The following is an 18,629-nucleotide window of genomic DNA, read 5'->3' on the forward strand; positions in this document are numbered from 1 at the left end:
AGGGATGTACTCCCTAACCTTGAAATTCTTAGCTTTCTACAGGGCTCCATGTAGGTCACCTCCTATGGGAAACATTTCCAATCCCCTCTCCCATTTGTTAGTACCCTCTTCCTTTTCAGATAATAATTACGTGTATGCATGTCATATCCTCTCAACAGAATGCAGATTTTCTTTTTGTCTTTGTATCCCCAGAATCTAGCACAGTGTCTTGCATGTACTAGGTACTTAGTGTAAAGAATTGTTATTTGAGGTTTTTATGCCTTGGTGTGCACTGGCCTGGGGCTCCGCAAACCGCATGGTGTTCCACCCACTGGTTGTAGCCGTTGCCATGATGCTGGCACCTCATGTCATCACCACTCACCGACGCCTACATAGGCCTGGCAAAATTGTAATGATTGGAAGCCCAGTGAGGGCAGTCATGTGACTGTCAGAGCGGCCAACCAATTGGCTGGGGCCTGGGGGGTTTCTGGGATTGGGGCAGGAGAATTTGCCATTCTAGCTGGACACTGGAAGGTGACAGGAGCTCTGCTGTGTATTCTCAGCTGATTCCTGGGTGATGGTATTTCTTCAGGTTGTATAATTTCCCTTTCCCCATTTTATTTCCTTTCCCTTGATCCTACTAATCCTGTTTGTGTGTTGTTTTAAGTTCGTTCTTGTTAAAATAAATACTATTCTGTTTTGAGGGAGGCTGCCAGTCTCCCTCCTTGCCCCAATATTGCAGTGAGCCGCTTAGCTAACACTCCCCAATTAAAAATTGGTCCCCATATTAGTAATTATTTGTTGAATTGAATCACATGCAATCTTTTCTGTGGCAAGGAGTTTGAATACTTAGCTCACTAAAAGCAAATAAGAAAGGGGCTAACTTTTTTTTTTTTAAAGTGAGGCAACTGGGGTTAAGTGACTTGCCCAGGGTCACACAGCTAGTAAGTGTTAAGTGTCTGAGGCCGGATTTGAACTCAGGTACTCCTGACTCCAGGGCCAGTGCTCTATCCACTGCACCACCTAGCTGCCCCAAGGGGCTAACTCTTGTTCATTAACTAAAACTTTAATGTTTAATTAGAGCTTCTTTGTTAGTACATATGACACATAGTATTTTATTTCTTCCATTTCATCAACCAATATTTGGAATACCTTCCCAGAAAAAGCTGATAGGAATAAGTACAGGACCCATTATTAAATTGATATAGGGAACCCCCAGAAGAAGAAACTCCATTTGCACCTTCTCTGTGACAGTTTTAGAGAGTTAGAGCACTGAGAAGTAAAAAGTCATTTGCCCAGGGTTGTGGCAATTAGTATCTCAGAAATGAGACTTGAACCAAAGTTTTTCTGGCTCCAAGGCTAGATTTCCATCTATTCAACTGGGATCTTTTATCCTTTTCAATTAATATAAAGTATATGAGGGAAACAGAAGGACAGTAGTCAAAATAGTCCTATTCAAAAAATTCTTAAATGAATGTTTGGGACAGATGTTCTCTGTATAAGTCAGCTTTTAGTGTAAAGTCCTCTGGCACCAATAAAGAACATTTGGTTTACTTCACTAATAGGTATGTCCTTTAAGGCAGGAACAGCTTTTTCTTGAGATTTTTTCTGTGGCTGATTTTTGGCATAGTTATCTGCAAAAAAAAAAAAAAAAAATTAAAAAACATTGCTTAAATCTAATACTCTTGTTCAGTATCTGTAAGCTAGAGAACCCTAGAGGAATGTGGTATTAGAAGAAGTCCAACAATGAAAGTAGGCACCAAGCATTGTCATTTTGGTCTTGATTCTGCACCAATAAAAGCTATACAATGTGACTCGCTAGAACAAATAAATAAGCAAACATAACTTATGTAGACTGGGTAAATGTCATACGGATATATCCATTTCTATTTTTTAAATGTATATAGCAGCTGTTATAATAAAATACAAATTAATTTAGAAATATTATCAATTCATAGTAGCCTTTTTGCCATTATGTCTTTTTCTAATTGATATTTATTAGTATTACAATTCCTATTGTAAAGTAATTTGAAAATATTTTTTTAAATTAAAAGGAGTTTTTGTACTTTGAAAAAATTGAGAATCACTGATCTAGGTCATAGTCTATGATATTAATCAAGACCAATAACAGTTCAAAAGGCAAAAGGAAAACAATTTATCTCACTGTAAATCATTAAGATGATAATAAATATATTTAACATATTTAGTAATAAGGCTTAAATTTTTTTCTTTAAACAAATATAAATTATGAAAATAAAAATTTAAAAGGCAGTAAAATACATTAATTCTCCCATATGTAGCTCACATGAGAAATGAACATTTTGCCAGAAGTAAAGGAATGCTTTTTAAAAAAAAAAGTCATCTTTTTTCTCATGAAAAGCACACTTCTCACAAGAGCAGAACTGCATCTAAGTACTATACTTATTGAAGTTAATGGCCTCCAAAGTATGATTTTATGTTACTATGATTTATGCAAATCTTTATAACTAATTTTGTTTCACAGCCATTAAAGTTATGGGAGCATAGGGAGCATGCCCTGGGAGGCTATCATGGAAGACATTTTATGACTAAAATTCAAATTCATCTGAAAAAGCCCTTTTATTTTAAAAAGGCATATCTATCTATCTATCTATCTATCTATCTATCTATCTATCTATCTATCTATCTATCTATCTATCTATCTATCTATCTATCAGTGGATGGAGTGTCTGGCCTGTAGTCAGGAAGACTCATATTTGTGAATTCAAATCTGGCCTCTGACACACACTAGTTGTATGACCCTAAGCAAAGCACCTAACCGGATTTGCCTCAGTTTTTTCATCTGTCAAATGAGCTAGAGAAGGAAAAAGTAAAGCACTCCAGTATCTTTGCTAAGAAAATCCCAAATGGGTTAATAAGAGCCAGACATGACTGGAAATGACTCAACAACAACAAAGAGACTATATTCTCCTGAGAAAGAATGATAATCAATACTCTCCAAATGAAAACAGGAAACCTATTTTTTCCAACCAAATTCCTAAGTGTGGATGAAACTAGTTTTAGATTTAGTGTGGTATAAGTAGAAAGACTAGTATAGGCCTGGGTTAGAGCTTTACCACATTAGTAACCGAAGGACTATTGCGGAAAAGACATTAGTCCCCAGAATGAACTGAACTTGCAAAAGGCTGAATTTAGACTTGATCTTAAGAAAGACCCACAAATAATTAAAGCAGAATGGGTTACCTCCAAAAGCAATGAGATCTTGGCTGAATGACTACTTGGCTATTTTTTGTAGTGAGGAATCTTATTCAGGGGTGGGTTAGACTAAATGACCACTGAGGTCCCTATAAAATCTGAGATTCTGTACTAATAATTTAACATCTTTTAGTTTCAGTTTCCTCATCTAGAATAGAAGCATAACAACATGTGCCCTATTTGCTCCACAGGATTATTATTCAAGATCATATGAAATAATGATAAGAAAGCACATTGTAAATTATACAAAGCTATTCAAATATAAGTATAATTATTATCATAGTAAAATTATAAAAATGGCTGTACTAACGTTAGAACATATGAATCTTCAATAAGCTTATATATGATAATAATAACTGCCACCATTTACATAGTGATTTAAGATTTGCAAAGCACTCCATATATGTTATCTCATTTGATCCTCACAACAACCTTGTGAGGTAGGAGCTATTATTATTATTTTCATTTTACAGATGAAGAAACTGAGGTTGAAAGAGGTTAAAAGACTTGTTCAGAGCCACACAGTTAGTAAGCATCTGAGAAGGGATTTGAACTCTGGTTTTCCTGACTCCAAGTCCAGGACTCTTGTCTTACCACCTAGGTGCTTTGTTATATTTATATTTTTCAGTTTTTTGCTAAACTTTAAAAAGATGATATGATCTAATCACTATGTAAATTTACCTGTGACTGTATGAATAGAGTCCAGTGGAGAAGTATTCACCATGTTAATTCCAAATATCAATATGTAAGTAATTACTAAAGTAATAAGGAGGTAGATTGGCAAAGCAACTGCCCAGTACCTGTAGAATAGAATATTAAAGTAAATACATATTTTTAAAAGTTACAATTCTCAAAGTCCCAAAAGCCACCGTTAGCTCTGAATTCATCTGGACAAAATTTTAATGGTTTACTAGTATTTACTATTACTAGAGAGGCAATAAAAAGAAATAGCCAGTGTCTGGATTTTTAAAGAAAATACATAACCCCTTAAGATGGCAGTAAAATGAACCTTAATTTTACTATGTTTTCAACTTACTTTTGAGGCCAATATGTTAGGCCTATGGAGTTTAACCAAGTCTCAGGAATAAATGCCCACACAAGATAGAGTACTGTACAAAAGAAAAAAAATATATTTAAATTATCACAAATAAAGCATGTATCCCATCTATTCTCTATAGTCTTGCTCAAGACCTTAACTAGGAATCCTTCTTTAATCATGACTGCTAAAAAGAATCTTTCCATCTTCTGAACTCTTACAGGAAATGAGGAAGACTTTGTATTGGGTGGGCCCTTGTCTTTTTTTTTTTTTTTGTGAGGCAATTGGGGTTAAGTGACTTACCCAGGGTCACACAGCTAGTGAGTGTTAAGTATCTGAGGTCAGATTTGAACTCAGGTCCTCCTGACTCCAGGCCCGGTGCTCTATCCACTGCACCACCTAGCTGCCCCTATGGCCCTTGTCTTTTTGTATTTTTATTAAAAGGTTGTAAATTTTAGTTATTTGTACACATGCATTTTTTTCTCCACTAGTCTATTAGCTTAAGAGACTATAAAAATATTCATCTTGGTATAAAACACAGTAACTTATAGAAAGTAAACATCTATTGGAATAAAGTGAAGAATCTAAATTCTGGCATCATGCCCATGCAGGAGTTTTTTCTTTGAGGAATTTAACCTAAATTAATTCTGTATGATGGGGTTCATAGCCTAGTGTATTATACACTAGGAAAACCTACTAAGTGTTTTTTGCATGAATGTATCATGATAAAGAATTGCAGAAAGTGACTAGGAGTTCCAGAAAGCTTCTGAGGTTAATTCCATAGTAGCCACAGGGAGAAAAAAAAGTTCAAAACTTTGAAAAGTACAGGATGGGCTAAAAGTCACAAAGCGGTTTCAATATTTAATAACTCCTTTATTTTTTGTTTTCAATTTACAATACTGTAGCATCATATATAGCATATATGGGAAATAAATATATGTATATGAAATACAGAAAAAAATGATTTTCAAAAAGTTATTAAAACATCAGATCCCTTCATGACTTTTGGCTCACCCTGCATACGGTATGAGTATTCCATTCACTCAGGGGCAGGTAGGTGCTGCACTGGATAGGATGCCTGTCCAGGAGTCAGGAAGACTCATTTTCATTACTTCAAATCTGGCCACATAGACACAGATACTAGCTGTGTGACCCTGGGCAAGTCACTTAACCCTGTTTGCCTCAGTTTCCTCATCTATAAAATGAGCTGGAGAAGGAAATGTTTGCCAAGAAAATCCCAAATGGTGACATGAAGAGTTGGACAAGACAACTACTAAACAATGAAATTCCACTGACCATTTTAAATTAAAACCTCTTTTCATCTTACTATCCATCTTCTAAATAAGTATCTACATCTTGATGAACCAATCACCTGGTGTTCATAGTGATAAGAAAAAAACACAACAAAATTTGTGAAACAGCATTGGAAAGATTTGAATTTAGTACAAGCAGGTAAACGAACATGAGTCAAGGGTCTGAAATAAGTCAAATTTAGCTTAAAAAGGAAAATGAGAACATTTATTCTACTTAATAAAAATAGAAAATACAATTACTATAATTTTTAGAACTTTAATTACTAGCAGATCTAACATTTATCAGTATAACGATAGGGGCTAAATGGATCAAATAAAAATGTTTAAAGCAGTAACAATTCTGGAAATTAGGTAAGATTTTTTGAATTTCTTTATACTGCTAAGATACTGGCATTGTCTTCTAGATCCCCTTCTAATATCAGTTAAGGTGTAGAGTTTATTCAGAATGTTTTTTCTACTCCAGATGTACAGTTTAAAAGTATGTATAGATATCATTACTATTAGTTGAATTGGTTGAAAAATGCATTAAATATTTGATAAGGTTGCCCTAACACAGGCAACAATCACAATTTTACTAATCAAGTTATATATATAATGTTAAGGTACTACTAGGAGACACCCTGTTTTCCAGAGCGAAGCCCAATTTGGCACAACAATCCTTTGAGCTCAAGGTCTACATGAACCCTGCTGCAACTAAATCAAAGAACTGATGGTCCATGAGCTTGGGCAAGCAGCAACAGGCCCATACATGAAGTCCTGCTATAAACGTAGTTTTTGTCACTAGACAACCTTACCTCACTGTTGTTGTGTCTCGCCACTGTTGCTACACCATACTGTTTGACTCTTGTCTAGCCACAAATATATAAATCAAGGTTTGATCACACTAAGGCAGGTGACACTGCCCAGGGGCAGTGCCCTGGTACATGTGACCTCCTTGCTTACAAGCTGTTTCATTTTGAAATTAAACTTGTTTGATTCTAGAGTCTTCTGTCTCTACCCTGCTCTATTCAGCTCTAGCCATTCACAGGTTAGAGGCCAATTTGGTCCCATTGACAATAAAAATATTTCTAACTGCACACTGTAATGTTTTTTCCAACTTTATAATAATAATAACAATTATTATTATTGTTGTTATTGTTATTTTGCAGGGTCAATGAACAACTTTAGGCTGGGTTTAAATAGTTTTACTATATAGTTAAACCACCTACTGGTACAATACCAATGGTAAAGCACCAGTTTCTCTTTAAGCTCCTTTGATTAGTATTTAGACAACTTTGAAATATTAGTAGGTATTATTGTTAGTGTTTTTGGAAACTGGGATTTTTTTGAATTTCTTTATACTGCTAAGATACTGGCATTGTCTTCTAGATCCCTTTCTTTACCTGTTTTTGGGCAATTTCTATTTATCTTATTGGTTAGGACCTGAGATGAGAAGCAAATTCCACTGTAGGTGGGAACTCCTTCCACTGATGTAGGGTCAACAATTTATCTGTAATTTATAATCTTATAGAGTTGCCTAGGATACTGAGAGGTTAAGTCACACATGGTCATACGGTCAATTAATCAATCAAAAACATTAATTAAGCTCCTACTATGGGCTAGGCACTGGACTTCAAAATAGAAAAAAGATACAAATTTTACAGTCCCTGCCTTCAAGGAGCTTACATTCTCCTGATGGGTGATACCATGCACATAAATAAGCAAGCATAAAATATATAAATGATAAATGCAGGTAAATATTTTGTGGAGGAAGAAACTAGCAGTGAGAATAATCAGGAAAGGGTTCATTTAGAAAGCGTCTCTTGGGCAGAGTTTTGAAGGAAACAAAGGATTCTAAGAGGCGGCGGTGAAGTGAAAGGGCATTCAAGGCAACAGGTGCAAAGGTGTGAAGAGGGAGATGGAGCACCATGAGAGGAGCAGCAGGAAGATGTCTGGCTAAACTGTAAAGCACAGGAAGGTAAGGAATGTATAATAATCATGGTAAGGTAGGTTGGAGTCAGGTTGTGAAGGACTTTAAAAATTAAACAGATGCAATTTATTTCCTAGAAGTAATGTAAGTATTACTAAAATTTACCAAGAGGGGAAAGCTGCTCTTGCAATACTCCAGGGCTTGAGTTGAAGTCATGTTCACATTAGTAGACAGAAGGGAATGGTTGTGAGAGATAATGTAATTGTATAAACCCTGGACTCACATGAAAATGTGTGCATTAGTATGTATACACAAACTTGAATTATTCTATAGTCCTGGATAAATGGTGGCAGCAGCAATGATCTAGACTGATAATGAGAAGGGTGGTGTCCTCTGAGGACAGAGACTTGATCAGAATGATACAAGTAGCCAAAGGACAAAGTCAAGGGCTACCCTCACCTAAAAGGATTTATAAAACCTATCATAATGCTGAAACTAACATTGACCTGTGATGACTATGTGAGAGCATTTGAATATGTAACTGATGAGTAAAAAAAAGTATCATATGACAAACACTCAGCTCCAATCATCTTGAGAACATTTATCTATTTATGATACCATGGGACTAAATGAGTGGAGATGCTATAGGTGTTGCCTCAGATGAAAAACACTCAGAAACTATAGGCAAAGATAAAACCAGGGACAAATCTGCCCTGCCTGGAAAGGAATGTAAGCTGGACTTATAAATAAACATCACCATCAGAAGACAGATATTCCGTCTGTTACAAGAATGGAAGAGATCACCAAATACAGGCTATGTGCACCATAGAAAAGAATGTAACTTTGCTTGTAGAAAAGCTGAGAGCTGTAACATTATCTTTAGAAAAAGGAATTAAGAACAGGGCAAGAGGTTACCATAGTAACCATGACTGTCAGCCTTTCCTACTATGTTTTCCTCAATAGCACAGTGGGAAGGCCCTCTATCTCCAACTGGGTATTTCCCTGAGTGGAGGCAGTAAGAGGTTAAACAGGGTGACTTCCATCTGCCCCAAAGTGACATCTCCTTTCCGCAGGATTCTCCCACTTCCTGCTACAAGTCTGATCTATAGCCTTGGGTAAGAAGAGGATCCAGACCTTTTTCTGACCTCATGCCATCTTCTGCTCTGCATGTCCCCTGAGGGAAGGCTGCTATCTGTGTTGGCCCAAGGCAACTTCCACACCTTGCCAGTCTGATTTTCCATTAGGGATGTGAAGAATCTTTGGTGCAATCAATCCACAAGCATTTATGAAGCACCTACTATGTTAGGCACTACGCTAAAAACTAGGGACACAAAAACAGGGAAAAGATAGTCCCTGCCCTCAAGGAGCTCACAATCTAAAGGGAGACAACCAACATATACATTCAAACAAGCTATATGTAGGATAAATAGGAAATAATTCAGAGAAGGAAGGCAGGAAAATTAAGAGGGGTTTTCCTGTAGAAAATGGAATTTTAGTTGGGACTTAAAGGCAGCTGGGGAAGCCAGCAGGTAAGAATGAGGAGGGAGAGCATTCCAGGCATGAGGGACAATCAGAGAAAATGCCTGGAGCCAAGAGATGGAGTGTTTCCTTTCAAGAACAGCAGGAGGCCCCTGTTACTGGATGGAAATGTATGTGGCTGGGAATAAGGTGTAAGAAGACTGGCAGGAGGGGAATGGGTAGGTTATGAAGGCTCTGAAAGACAAGCAGAAGATTCTGTATTTGATGCTTGAGGTGAAACAGTCACTGGAGTTCTGGAGTGGGGAGGGAGTGACACTGGATCTGTGCGTTAGGAAAATCACTTTGATGGCTGAAGGGAAGATGGTCTGGACTGGGGAGAAACTTGAGGCAGGCTGACTCACCAGCAGGTTACAAAGGGCAGAAGAGGATGAAAGGATGATAGCAGGGATGAAAGGTTCAAGTAGGGTTTTTTCAGATGGGGGAGATATAGGCATGCTTATAGGCAGTCTGAAATGAGTCAGCAGACAGGGAGGGACTGACAATAAGTGATACAGCGAGGACAACACAAGGAGAAATCTACTGGAAGAGATAGGAAGTAAGGGATCACTTGAGCAAGTAAAGCAGTTATCTTTGGTAAGGAGTAGGGTCATTTGATCATGTGAGACAGAGGTGAAGGAGGAGATAGTGCCAGAATGCACATGAGTGATAGGAAATGAAGAGGGAGCTCAGCAAATGGCTTCCATTTTTCTTGAAAATATGAGGTAAGGTTCTCACCTGAGAAGGTAAAAGGAGGGGGAACCAATTGAGGTTATATAACAAATTTCTAGTGGACCTAATCAGAATGTTTGCACAATTTTCTCCATCTTTGTTGAGCAGCACTTGTGTAGCTGCAAGGCAGGGAATGATGGGAATGATCCAAGGCTAAGACTTGGCTAGGAATAATCAGTGATATGATAAAGGGAGTAGGGATTCAAGAGAGGAGGACGGTGTAGTGTTGTATTGGTTCACCAAGGGATCAAGATAAGTAGAAGAGGGGCAGCTAGGTGGTGCAGTGGATAGAGCACCAGCCCTAGATTCGGGAGGACCTGAGTTCAAATCTGGCCTCAGACACTTGACACTTACCAGATGTGTGACCCTGGGCAAGTCACTTAACCCTCATTTCCCCACCAAAAAAAAAAAAAAACAGATAAGTAGAAGGAGAGGTTAGTGCAGGGTAGATGGTCTAGGAGACAAAGGATGCATCAAGGGACTGAAGATCACACAGTTCAGAAAAAGAGAAGGATTCTGTAAGAGAAAGCAGAGGGAGAGGTGAATAGCCAATAGATTATGGTCACATAAAAATTAAAATTTTTTTTTTTTAAACACAGAATTAGTACATTTGTGGGTGATGGCAAGATTGAGGGTATGACCAGCTTTGTGTGTGGCTAAAGTGAGGTGGAAGAGTAGCTCATGGGAAGTAAATAGCTTGAGGAACTAAGTGGTTAGGATATTTGAGGGACAATCAGTATATATGGTTTTTTTGTTTTGTTTTTTTTTTTAGTGAGGCAGTTGGGGTTAAGTGACTTGCCCAGGGTCACACAGCTAGTAAGTGTTAAGTGTCTGAGGCCGGATTTGAACTCAGGTACTCCTGACTCCAGGGCCGGTGCTCTATCCACTGCGCCACCTAGCTGCCCCCAGTATATATGGTGAAGTCTCCTAGTATGAGGGCAGGAATTGGGGAGGAGAGAAAAATTGTGAACCAGGTAAAATTGAGGAAGAAAGGAAAATGCCCTGGGGTGGATGGGGGAGGCAGGGAAGGAGGTCTGTAGACAATTGCAAAAGAATTTTGATTGGGAGGCAGATATGAACAGCAATGAACCTCAAAGGAGGAGAGATTATTGAATGACAGAAGAATGGGGAAAATCTGGAGGTGGCAATGAGGAGCATGGAGTATGCCAATTCTCCTGCTTCAACCAGTTTCCTTAATTTCCATCTGTAAAATGAGGACATTGGACTAGATGGTCCCCCAAATCCCTTCCAAACACCATAATCAGTGACCCAAAGAGTATTAAAAACATTTTATTTATAAATTTTTTTCTTCACTGTACATATATCTACCACAAGAGGTTTTGGCATTACTGGTTAGAGGAAAAGAAAGATGTGGATGTTCCTACCTTCTCCAAGGAACAATTCTTTACTAGGAAAGGTTTTTTTTTTTTCTAGAACAGGGGTTTTTAACCTGTCTCGTGTCCCTTTTGACACCGTACTAAGGCTTCCATTTCTGAGATAAATGCTTTTAAATGCATAAAATAAAATACAAAGGATTTCAAAAGAAATTCTAGTAGTTGGGGTTCATGAAATACCTTTGGTACCTGTGTGCAAAAATATCTAACTAAACCATTTGCTTCTGCTCCAAGTTGCCATCAACTACTCTGGTAGGCTGAGGATGGGAAGGGAAGGTAGAAAAAAGGAGAAATGCCTTCTATTCCCCTTGCTACACTCTGAAAGAATTAAAACAGAATCCAGAAGAATAAGAACATGTATTGGTCTATTATCTCATTTTGTTTTTTTGACAAACAAACCTCTTTGGTTTTCTGACAAAGTTTCATCCCCCTGAATCTGTCATATAGAGCTCTCAGTTTCCTATCTATAAGAAAGTGCCCTTCCAATTTCTCTATTCCCTGTCATTTCATCAGGCTGCATGAAGAACTCACCAAATTAATTAGATTCCCTACTCAACTGTATCTTATAACTAAAACTTCAGAAAGACTTACAGCATTCTACTTACAATATTCCAGGGAGATAGTCAACCAAAATGATAATTGCCTATCAAAAGATCTGTATTCCTTTGGAATGGGACATTTAAGGAATTCCACAGCTAGGCTCCAGAACCTGCTATGGACAGCAAACAGTCAATACTGTGCAAATGCTCAAATTGAAATCTTTCAAATGGAGGCCAAAGAACTCCATAAATCCAAATTGCAAACACTGATTGGATAGTTATGGTTTGCTTTGCAGCATTTACATGTTTCTCACAAGGTCTGCAATTTAGTTTATTATCAGGTCCAGATGTGATTTCATCAGTGTGTGAAACTCCTTATTTAGAAATTATTTATACTGTACCAATGCAGATAAGCAACTCTGCAGTAGTTTATCTTAGTGAGTTGCCTGGGAGTAATTTGAAGGTAAGTGATTTACCCATTTGTTCAAATAGTATGCATCTGAGGCAGTATCTCTACCCCGATCTTCCCAATTTCAGGGCCAATCCTCTAACCAGTAATGCAAAAACCTCTTGTGGTAGGTATATATGTACAGTGAAGAAAAGAAGTTCTAAATAAGATGTTTTTAACATTCTACTTGGGTCATTGTTTCTAGTGTTTGGAAGGGATTTGGGGGACCAAATGTCCTCATTTTACAGATGGAAAGTAAGGAAACTGAGGCCCAGAGAAGGTGAAGTGACTTAGGCTCATACAAGTCATAACAGAAGCAGGTGAAGTGACTTAGGCTCATACAAGTCATAACAGAAGCAGGATTTAAGTTCAGGTTCTCTCCGTGCACCACAAAACACGTGGAAAATAAGGTAAAGCAGGCTGCATCATAGTTGGCTGTCTTAACGTACAGGTGTCACAACCTCACAGTATTATAAAGAAAAGCCTTCCAATCAGAGTTTGGATCCACGAGTACAAAGAACTAATGCTATATCTCCTTCTTCAATCAGTACCCATACTTACTGAAACCACACTGGGAGCTTAAGAAAAGAACGAAGCCATAGATCGCTCTTTCTGGCAATGGCGACGGTGAATTTTCCACCATAGTCTCTTTAGCTTTGGAGAACCTGTGGGAAGGAAACACAAGACCGCTGATCACTCGCGATTAATCTCATTCATAACTTCGCTATTTTACTCCTTAGGGACTTTATTTCTTCTTGGGCCCCACCCATTTGTTCTCCTAGCGCTCTGACCACCTACAGCAGGTAGCATTTGCAGCGCTCTGAGGTTGCACCTCTCTCGGGCACCTCCGGGGACACGGGGGCTGAGGGGGCGCTTCATTTTCTCCCTAGGGGCCTGTTTTCCTTCAAGGGTCTGGGATCTGGGGGCGGAGGGGGGGGTGCTTTCTCCACGGATGAACAGTCTAATCTGGGTGCTGCTGCAGAGGAAGGAGAGGTTATAACGTAACAGAGGCAATTTTTCTTTCCTATTCACAGCCATTAACATCGTGACGCACCAGTTTTCCTTCCTGCCGGCTTCAGGACCACTAGGCCGAACCTGTGTGCGCAGGTGCCACCCCAGGAGTCCAAAGAGGAGAGGAAGGGGGGCTCGCTACCTAAAGCTTTTCAGCTCGACGCACTGGGACTCTCGGGCGGGGCGGATTGCGGCAGGGGGGGAGGGCAAGAAGGGGGGAGAAGGGAGAGCGGGCCCGGGGCGGGGCCAGGCGCGCCTGCGCGCTGCCCACGTGACGCCTGGCTGCTTCCTCTCTTCGCTGCTCTCCCTCCCTTGCTCTGGATTTCAGTGACGTGGTGCTGACGGCTGACTCTGGACCGAGAGCTGCTTCTGAATCTGGACGTGGATTAAAGCTCGCCCGTGTGGGTCCGGTGAGTGTGTGTGTGTGTGTCTTTGTGTCTATATATGTATGGATGTATGTACACATATGCGCGTCCGTGTACTGGCGACGCCGCCCTCTGCCCGCTTGTGGCCTTCCCGCAGTGAGTGTTGTCTCACTTGTGTGTTTTTGCACACACCCTTCCTTTCTATATGTGTAGGTGCCCCTCCTGCCTGCGTGTATGTGCCCTGTGTGTCTTTCCCCTTTTGCTCTTTCCTCCATTTCCCTCCTACGTGTCTTTGTGTGTGGCGTGTGCGCTCTCTCTACCTGCGTTTTCCATCATCACGCCCGTCGTCTGTGCATCCCCATTTGTGTGTGCAAATGCAAATGCAAATGTTCCTCTGCCACTTGTTATTGTGGGAGAGGCCGTTATGTTCAGGCCAGTCAGGCTGCCCGAGTAATAACGCCTGGCAAGAAATAAAATCTTCAAGACAGGGCATCCATTTCTATCCCGACCCCTTACTCTTCCTCTCTTCCTTCCCAAGTCTCCTCCGCGTATTTTGAACGTTTCCCCCTTCCCCCGGGTGAGTATTAAGGAGGTGGTTGAGTTGGGAGAATTGCCCGATGGTATATAATATGTAAGTATGACATGGGAAATTAGATGAATATGATGAAAATGGTTTAGAGGGATAAGGATGCAAATTAGGTCCGGTTTGTTTAACTTGTAATCAGAGATTTGCGCTTTTAAAAGCATGTCAGGGGGCAGCTGGATGGCGCAGTGGATAGAGCACCGGCCCTGGATTCAGGAGGACCTGAATTCAAATCCAGCCTCAGACACTTAACCCTTACCAGCTGTGTGACCCTGGGCAAGTCACTTAACCTCAGTTGCCTCACCAAAAAAAAAAAAAAAAGCACGTCAGTGTTCACAACTGAAGTCAGATGAAGTGTAAGCTCCTTGAGGGTGGGAGCTGGTGTGTTTATTGTGTCTCCCCCCCCCCTCTTTGGGGCACAGTATCCTCAGCTTTATCCCTAGACAGTTCGATAGAGAGGGTTCAAATCTTGCTTCTATTACCCACTAGCTACATAGGCATAAAGAAGTCCTTTAATTTCTCAATGTTATACAAAAACTTTTAAGTTCTAAGACTTTATAAAGTTACAGACCAATCACCATTCATCAGTGAAAGGAGTTTTCCATAAGATAAGTTTCCTATATTTATTAATTCACAGATCTAAACAAACAAAAATCCCCAGTGATCCATGCATAGGTGATCAATAAATCAATAAATATTGTACTTTTTGAATTGAAGGAAAAAATTGAAGGAAAAAAAGTCCAGATCAATATGAGAACAGTGTGTGGATTCTTTTTCATAGTAAATCAGTAGAGGATACAGAAAGCTTCTGTAAACTTCATACCCCAATATTTAAAGGATCTGTGATTTTATCATTATGAATAATCTTGTCTTCACTAACTAGTAGATGGCTAAGAGAAGCAATAGCAAAAATACATCCATCCCTGTCTCTGTCTCTATCTTTGTCTCTATCTCTATTCTCTTCCCTGGCAACTTAATAGGGAGCCCCTCAGAACTTTGAAAGGCTGACACTTTGGAAGCTTTTTCACCTTTGTAGCATCTAATAGATAAAGCTCCTTACAGGCATGGCCTTTCAGAATCTTAGGTCAAGGCCATTCTTTGATGGAGTATTGGTGTATGCCATTAATGAAAGAAACCTCAATTAATTAGTAAACATTTTTTTAAAGGTGCCTGTGGTAGGTACTGGAGATTCTCAAAGAACACACACTTTTTTACATTTAAAGAGCACATTAAAAAAGATTAAAGGTAATCTTAGGAGGGGATGAAGAAAGTACTAGCGCTTAAGGCATCCTGAAGAAGGTGACACTTAGATTGAATAGGAAACCAGAGATTCAGGAGGATAAGCTAAGAAGGGGGGACATTTCAATGTGGGAGATAACCTGTACAAAGCCACAGAGAAAGAACACATATTGATTGTGAGACACAGCTTTTAGGCCAGTATAACTGGCTTTTCCCTCCCCCTCCTGCCAGCACCCCAGCTGAAACCGTCCCCTTTCAGATTAACTTCATCTATTCAGTGCATATTTTGTATGTGTCTAGTTATTTACAGTGTTATCTCCTCCATTAAAATGTACAGTCCTTGAGGTCAGTGTTTAGCATAGTTCCTGGCACGTAGTAAATGCTTAAATACTTTGGACTGTTTGACTGTAGAGTTCTTGGAGGGAGTAATAAGAATAAGAATAAGAATAAGGTTAGAAAGAGAATTAGAATAAAAATAGAATAAGGTTAAAAAGAGAGGTTGATATATTCTTTACATTTTCTTATGTTGTAGCCATTCCCAATCCTTTTTAATGCCAGTGAATTCCCCCCTGTTAATTATTTCCTATTTATCCTACATATAGCTTGTTTGTACATATTTCTTTGCTTGTTGTCACCCATTAGATTGTGAGCTCAATGAGGGCAAGGATTATCTTTTGCCTTTCCTTGCGCACAGTACCGGGAACATAGTAGGTATTCAATAAATGCTTATTGATTGATGTTACAAATGTAAGGTAAAGACTACCTTACCTTTTTTTTTTCTTATCCTTTTGGTTTTGTTCTAAATATTTCTTTTTGTTTCCTGAAGTCATTGAGTTCTTATTGAACCCTTATTTATTTGATAAGGTTTTCCACCTTCTATTCTAAGCTCATTCTCCTTTGATTTTTTGTCTCCAGAGAGCTTGTTTCATTTTTTTTTTAATCTCTTTCTTAATTATGGTATTCTTGTAGTCTTTGTGTAACAAGGTTTTTTTGTTTTTTTAGGTTTCTGCTTATACCTGTGTAGTCTCCTCTGGGTTTACCTCTTAGACATCTCTTCAGAGATCATATATCTTTTATTATTTATTTATTTATTTATTTGGGGCAAGGCAGTGAGGGTTAAGTGACTTGCCCAGGGTCACACAGCTAGTAAGTGTCAAGTGTCTGAGGCCGGATTTGAACTCAGGTCCTCATGAATCCAGGGCTGGTGCTTTATCCACTGTGCCACCTACCTGCCCCCAGAGATCACATATCTTCATAGTGTTTAGTGTCTTCTGTTTACTTATGTACAGGCTCAAGTCTTGATTTGGGATTTTGTACCCGAACCAGGTTCCATCCCCTTCCACACTCTTGGATTGGGCAGTCAATCCCTCTTTGAATTACTTTATCTTTATTTTATCTGTTACTCTTTTAAAAATAGATTCTTATTGCTGTCTTTTGTTTTTGCAATCGCTTTGATTTCTCCCTGTATTCCTCCCACTGCCTCCTCCAGAGTCATTGTTATAACAGTACTTGAGAAAAAAAAGAAAAAGAGAAAGAAAAAAAAGTTAAGTAGAACTGATTAACATGCAAAAAAGCTAACCCTATATGCAATATTTCACGCCTGTGGACCTTTACAAGGGAGTAAAGGGAGTTGTCATTTCTTTTGTGGACCACCCTTGTTCTTTATAATTTCTCTTCATTCAGTTTCAGTTCTTTCCATTTATGTTGTTGTAGTCATTGTACATGTTGTTGTCCTTACTCTGCTTACTTCCCTTTGCACCAGTTCGCATGAGTCATTACATACTTCCTTGTATTTTCATTTTCATCTTTTCTTACAGTAAAACAATATTCCATTCCAGTCATGAAATTGATATATATTGAGCCTTTCTGTCTTTTATTTTGTCTGGGCTAAAGGGTATGAACATTTATTATCACTTTCTTCAAATAATTTAAAATAGCTTTCTATAATAGTTGTACCAATTCACAGCTCCACCAAAAATGTTTTAGTATTTCTGACTTTCTACAACCCCTCCAACATTAACTATTCCTGGTTTTTGTCACCGTTGCTGTTCACTGAGTATTAGGATAGAGGTTATTTTAATTTGCATTTTTCTTAGTAGTAATTATAGTCTGGTATTCTTTTACCTTAACTGGGGTATAGATGGGAAGTCTGGGCTCCTCTACAACTTTTCATATTGCCATTTAACTGGAAACCCGTAGCTGAAAATTGAACCTGGGTCTTCTGCTTCCCAGAGCCAGTGCTTTTCCCACTACACTACCCTCTACCCGGCTCAGGTACTCTTTAAAAACTAGTGGTTGTCTCTGCTATTGTTTTGATTATGACAAAGATAAGATTCACACTCAGAATTTCTATTCACTTCACTGATTTGGAGTTTATATTTGTTTTTGCTGGCCTTTAGGATCATGCAAAATGGACAATTCGTGCTCTGAAGCAGATTTAATTGGCAGCAGTTATGTACGCATTACTAAACTTTGCTGTGAACAGGTGAGAATTTTTTAAAAATCAAATACATTTTAAAGTTCGTATTCAAAACTAATGTGAGTGAATGAATGATTTTTAATGCCATCTCTACTTTTGAAGAGAAATCTGAAAAAGGGAAGGAACTGCCCAAAAAATCAGGAATGTGAGATTATGGAAACTAAAAAGTGAAGAGTATTATGGAAATAATCATAGCTAGAATTTATATAGTCCTTTAAGGGTTGCCGAGCATTTTACCTATATTATTTCATTTGATCCTCATAACAACTTTTGTAAAAATAATAAATAATAATAATAAACATTTTTATTTAAAGCTTTCAGTTCCCAGTTCTATCCCTCTTTTCCTCCCTCCCCTTCCCTCTTCCTGAAGCTGTTAGCTATCAGATATAGGTTATACATGTGCAACTATGAAAAACATTGCTATATTAGTCATTTTGTTTAAGAAAACTTGAATCAAGACTAATGCAGAAATATGTTTAATGTGATTGTACATATATAACCTATATCAGATTACTTGCCGTCTTGGGGAGGGAGGAAGGGAGAAAAATTTGAAACTAGAAATCTTATAAAAACAAATATTGAAAACTATCTCTACATGTAACTGGAAAATAATAAAATGCTTTTATAATTAAAAAAAAGAAAACTTGAATAAAAAATGAAAGAAAATTAAAAATAGCATGCTTCATTCTGTGCTCAATCAATATCAGTCTTTTCTTTGGAGGTAGATAGTATGCTTTACCATTAGTCCTTTGAGATTATCTTGGACCATTGTATTGTTCAGAATAAAGTCATTCACAGTTCTTCATTGAACAATATTGCTGTCACTATGTATAGTGTTCTCCTGGTTCTGCTC

At 38.5% G+C, this 18,629-nt stretch overlaps 2 protein-coding genes across 6 annotated transcripts in view; one reads left to right on the plus strand and one right to left on the minus strand.

Moving 5' to 3' along the window:
- Positions 1-1,070: 1,070 nt before the first annotated feature.
- Positions 1,071-13,345, minus strand: LOC122748885 (phosphatidylinositol glycan anchor biosynthesis class P). The gene is made up of 5 exons (XM_043994922.1): positions 13,154-13,345; positions 12,661-12,764; positions 4,250-4,322; positions 3,895-4,013; positions 1,071-1,613 (listed from the first exon to the last, which is right to left on the minus strand). Exons 2-5 carry the CDS (start codon positions 12,740-12,742, stop codon positions 1,483-1,485), a joined length of 405 nt encoding a protein of 134 aa, XP_043850857.1. The 5' UTR covers positions 12,743-12,764; positions 13,154-13,345; the 3' UTR covers positions 1,071-1,482.
- A 22-nt stretch (positions 13,346-13,367) lies between these two features.
- TTC3 (tetratricopeptide repeat domain 3) overlaps positions 13,368-18,629 on the plus strand; it is a 186,470-nt gene continuing 181,208 nt past the window's right edge. For 3 of the 5 annotated variants that reach the window (XM_043994921.1, XM_043994916.1, XM_043994917.1), the window contains exons 1-2: positions 13,368-13,520; positions 17,697-17,782. In XM_043994921.1, coding sequence (XP_043850856.1) covers positions 17,708-17,782 — 75 coding nt within the window. In that variant the 5' untranslated portion in view covers positions 13,368-13,520; positions 17,697-17,707. The remainder of the gene's footprint in view (positions 13,521-17,696; positions 17,783-18,629) is intronic. The other 2 variants (XM_043994918.1, XM_043994919.1) reach the window with 1 other exon arrangement.

This window comes from Dromiciops gliroides, chromosome 3 (assembly GCF_019393635.1).
Source record: "Dromiciops gliroides isolate mDroGli1 chromosome 3, mDroGli1.pri, whole genome shotgun sequence".
NCBI lineage: Eukaryota > Metazoa > Chordata > Mammalia > Microbiotheria > Microbiotheriidae > Dromiciops > Dromiciops gliroides.

Coding starts and splice junctions, on each gene's coding strand:
- LOC122748885 (XM_043994922.1), bottom strand. CDS start 12,742: ATGGTGGAAAATTCACCGTCGCCATTGCCAGAAAGAGCGATCTATGGC. Junction 4,323..12,660: donor AAGCTCCCAGTGTGGTTTCA/GTAAGTATGGGT, acceptor TCTTTTGTACAG/TACTCTATCTTGTGTGGGCA. Junction 4,014..4,249: donor CTAACATATTGGCCTCAAAA/GTAAGTTGAAAA, acceptor TCTATTCTACAG/GTACTGGGCAGTTGCTTTGC.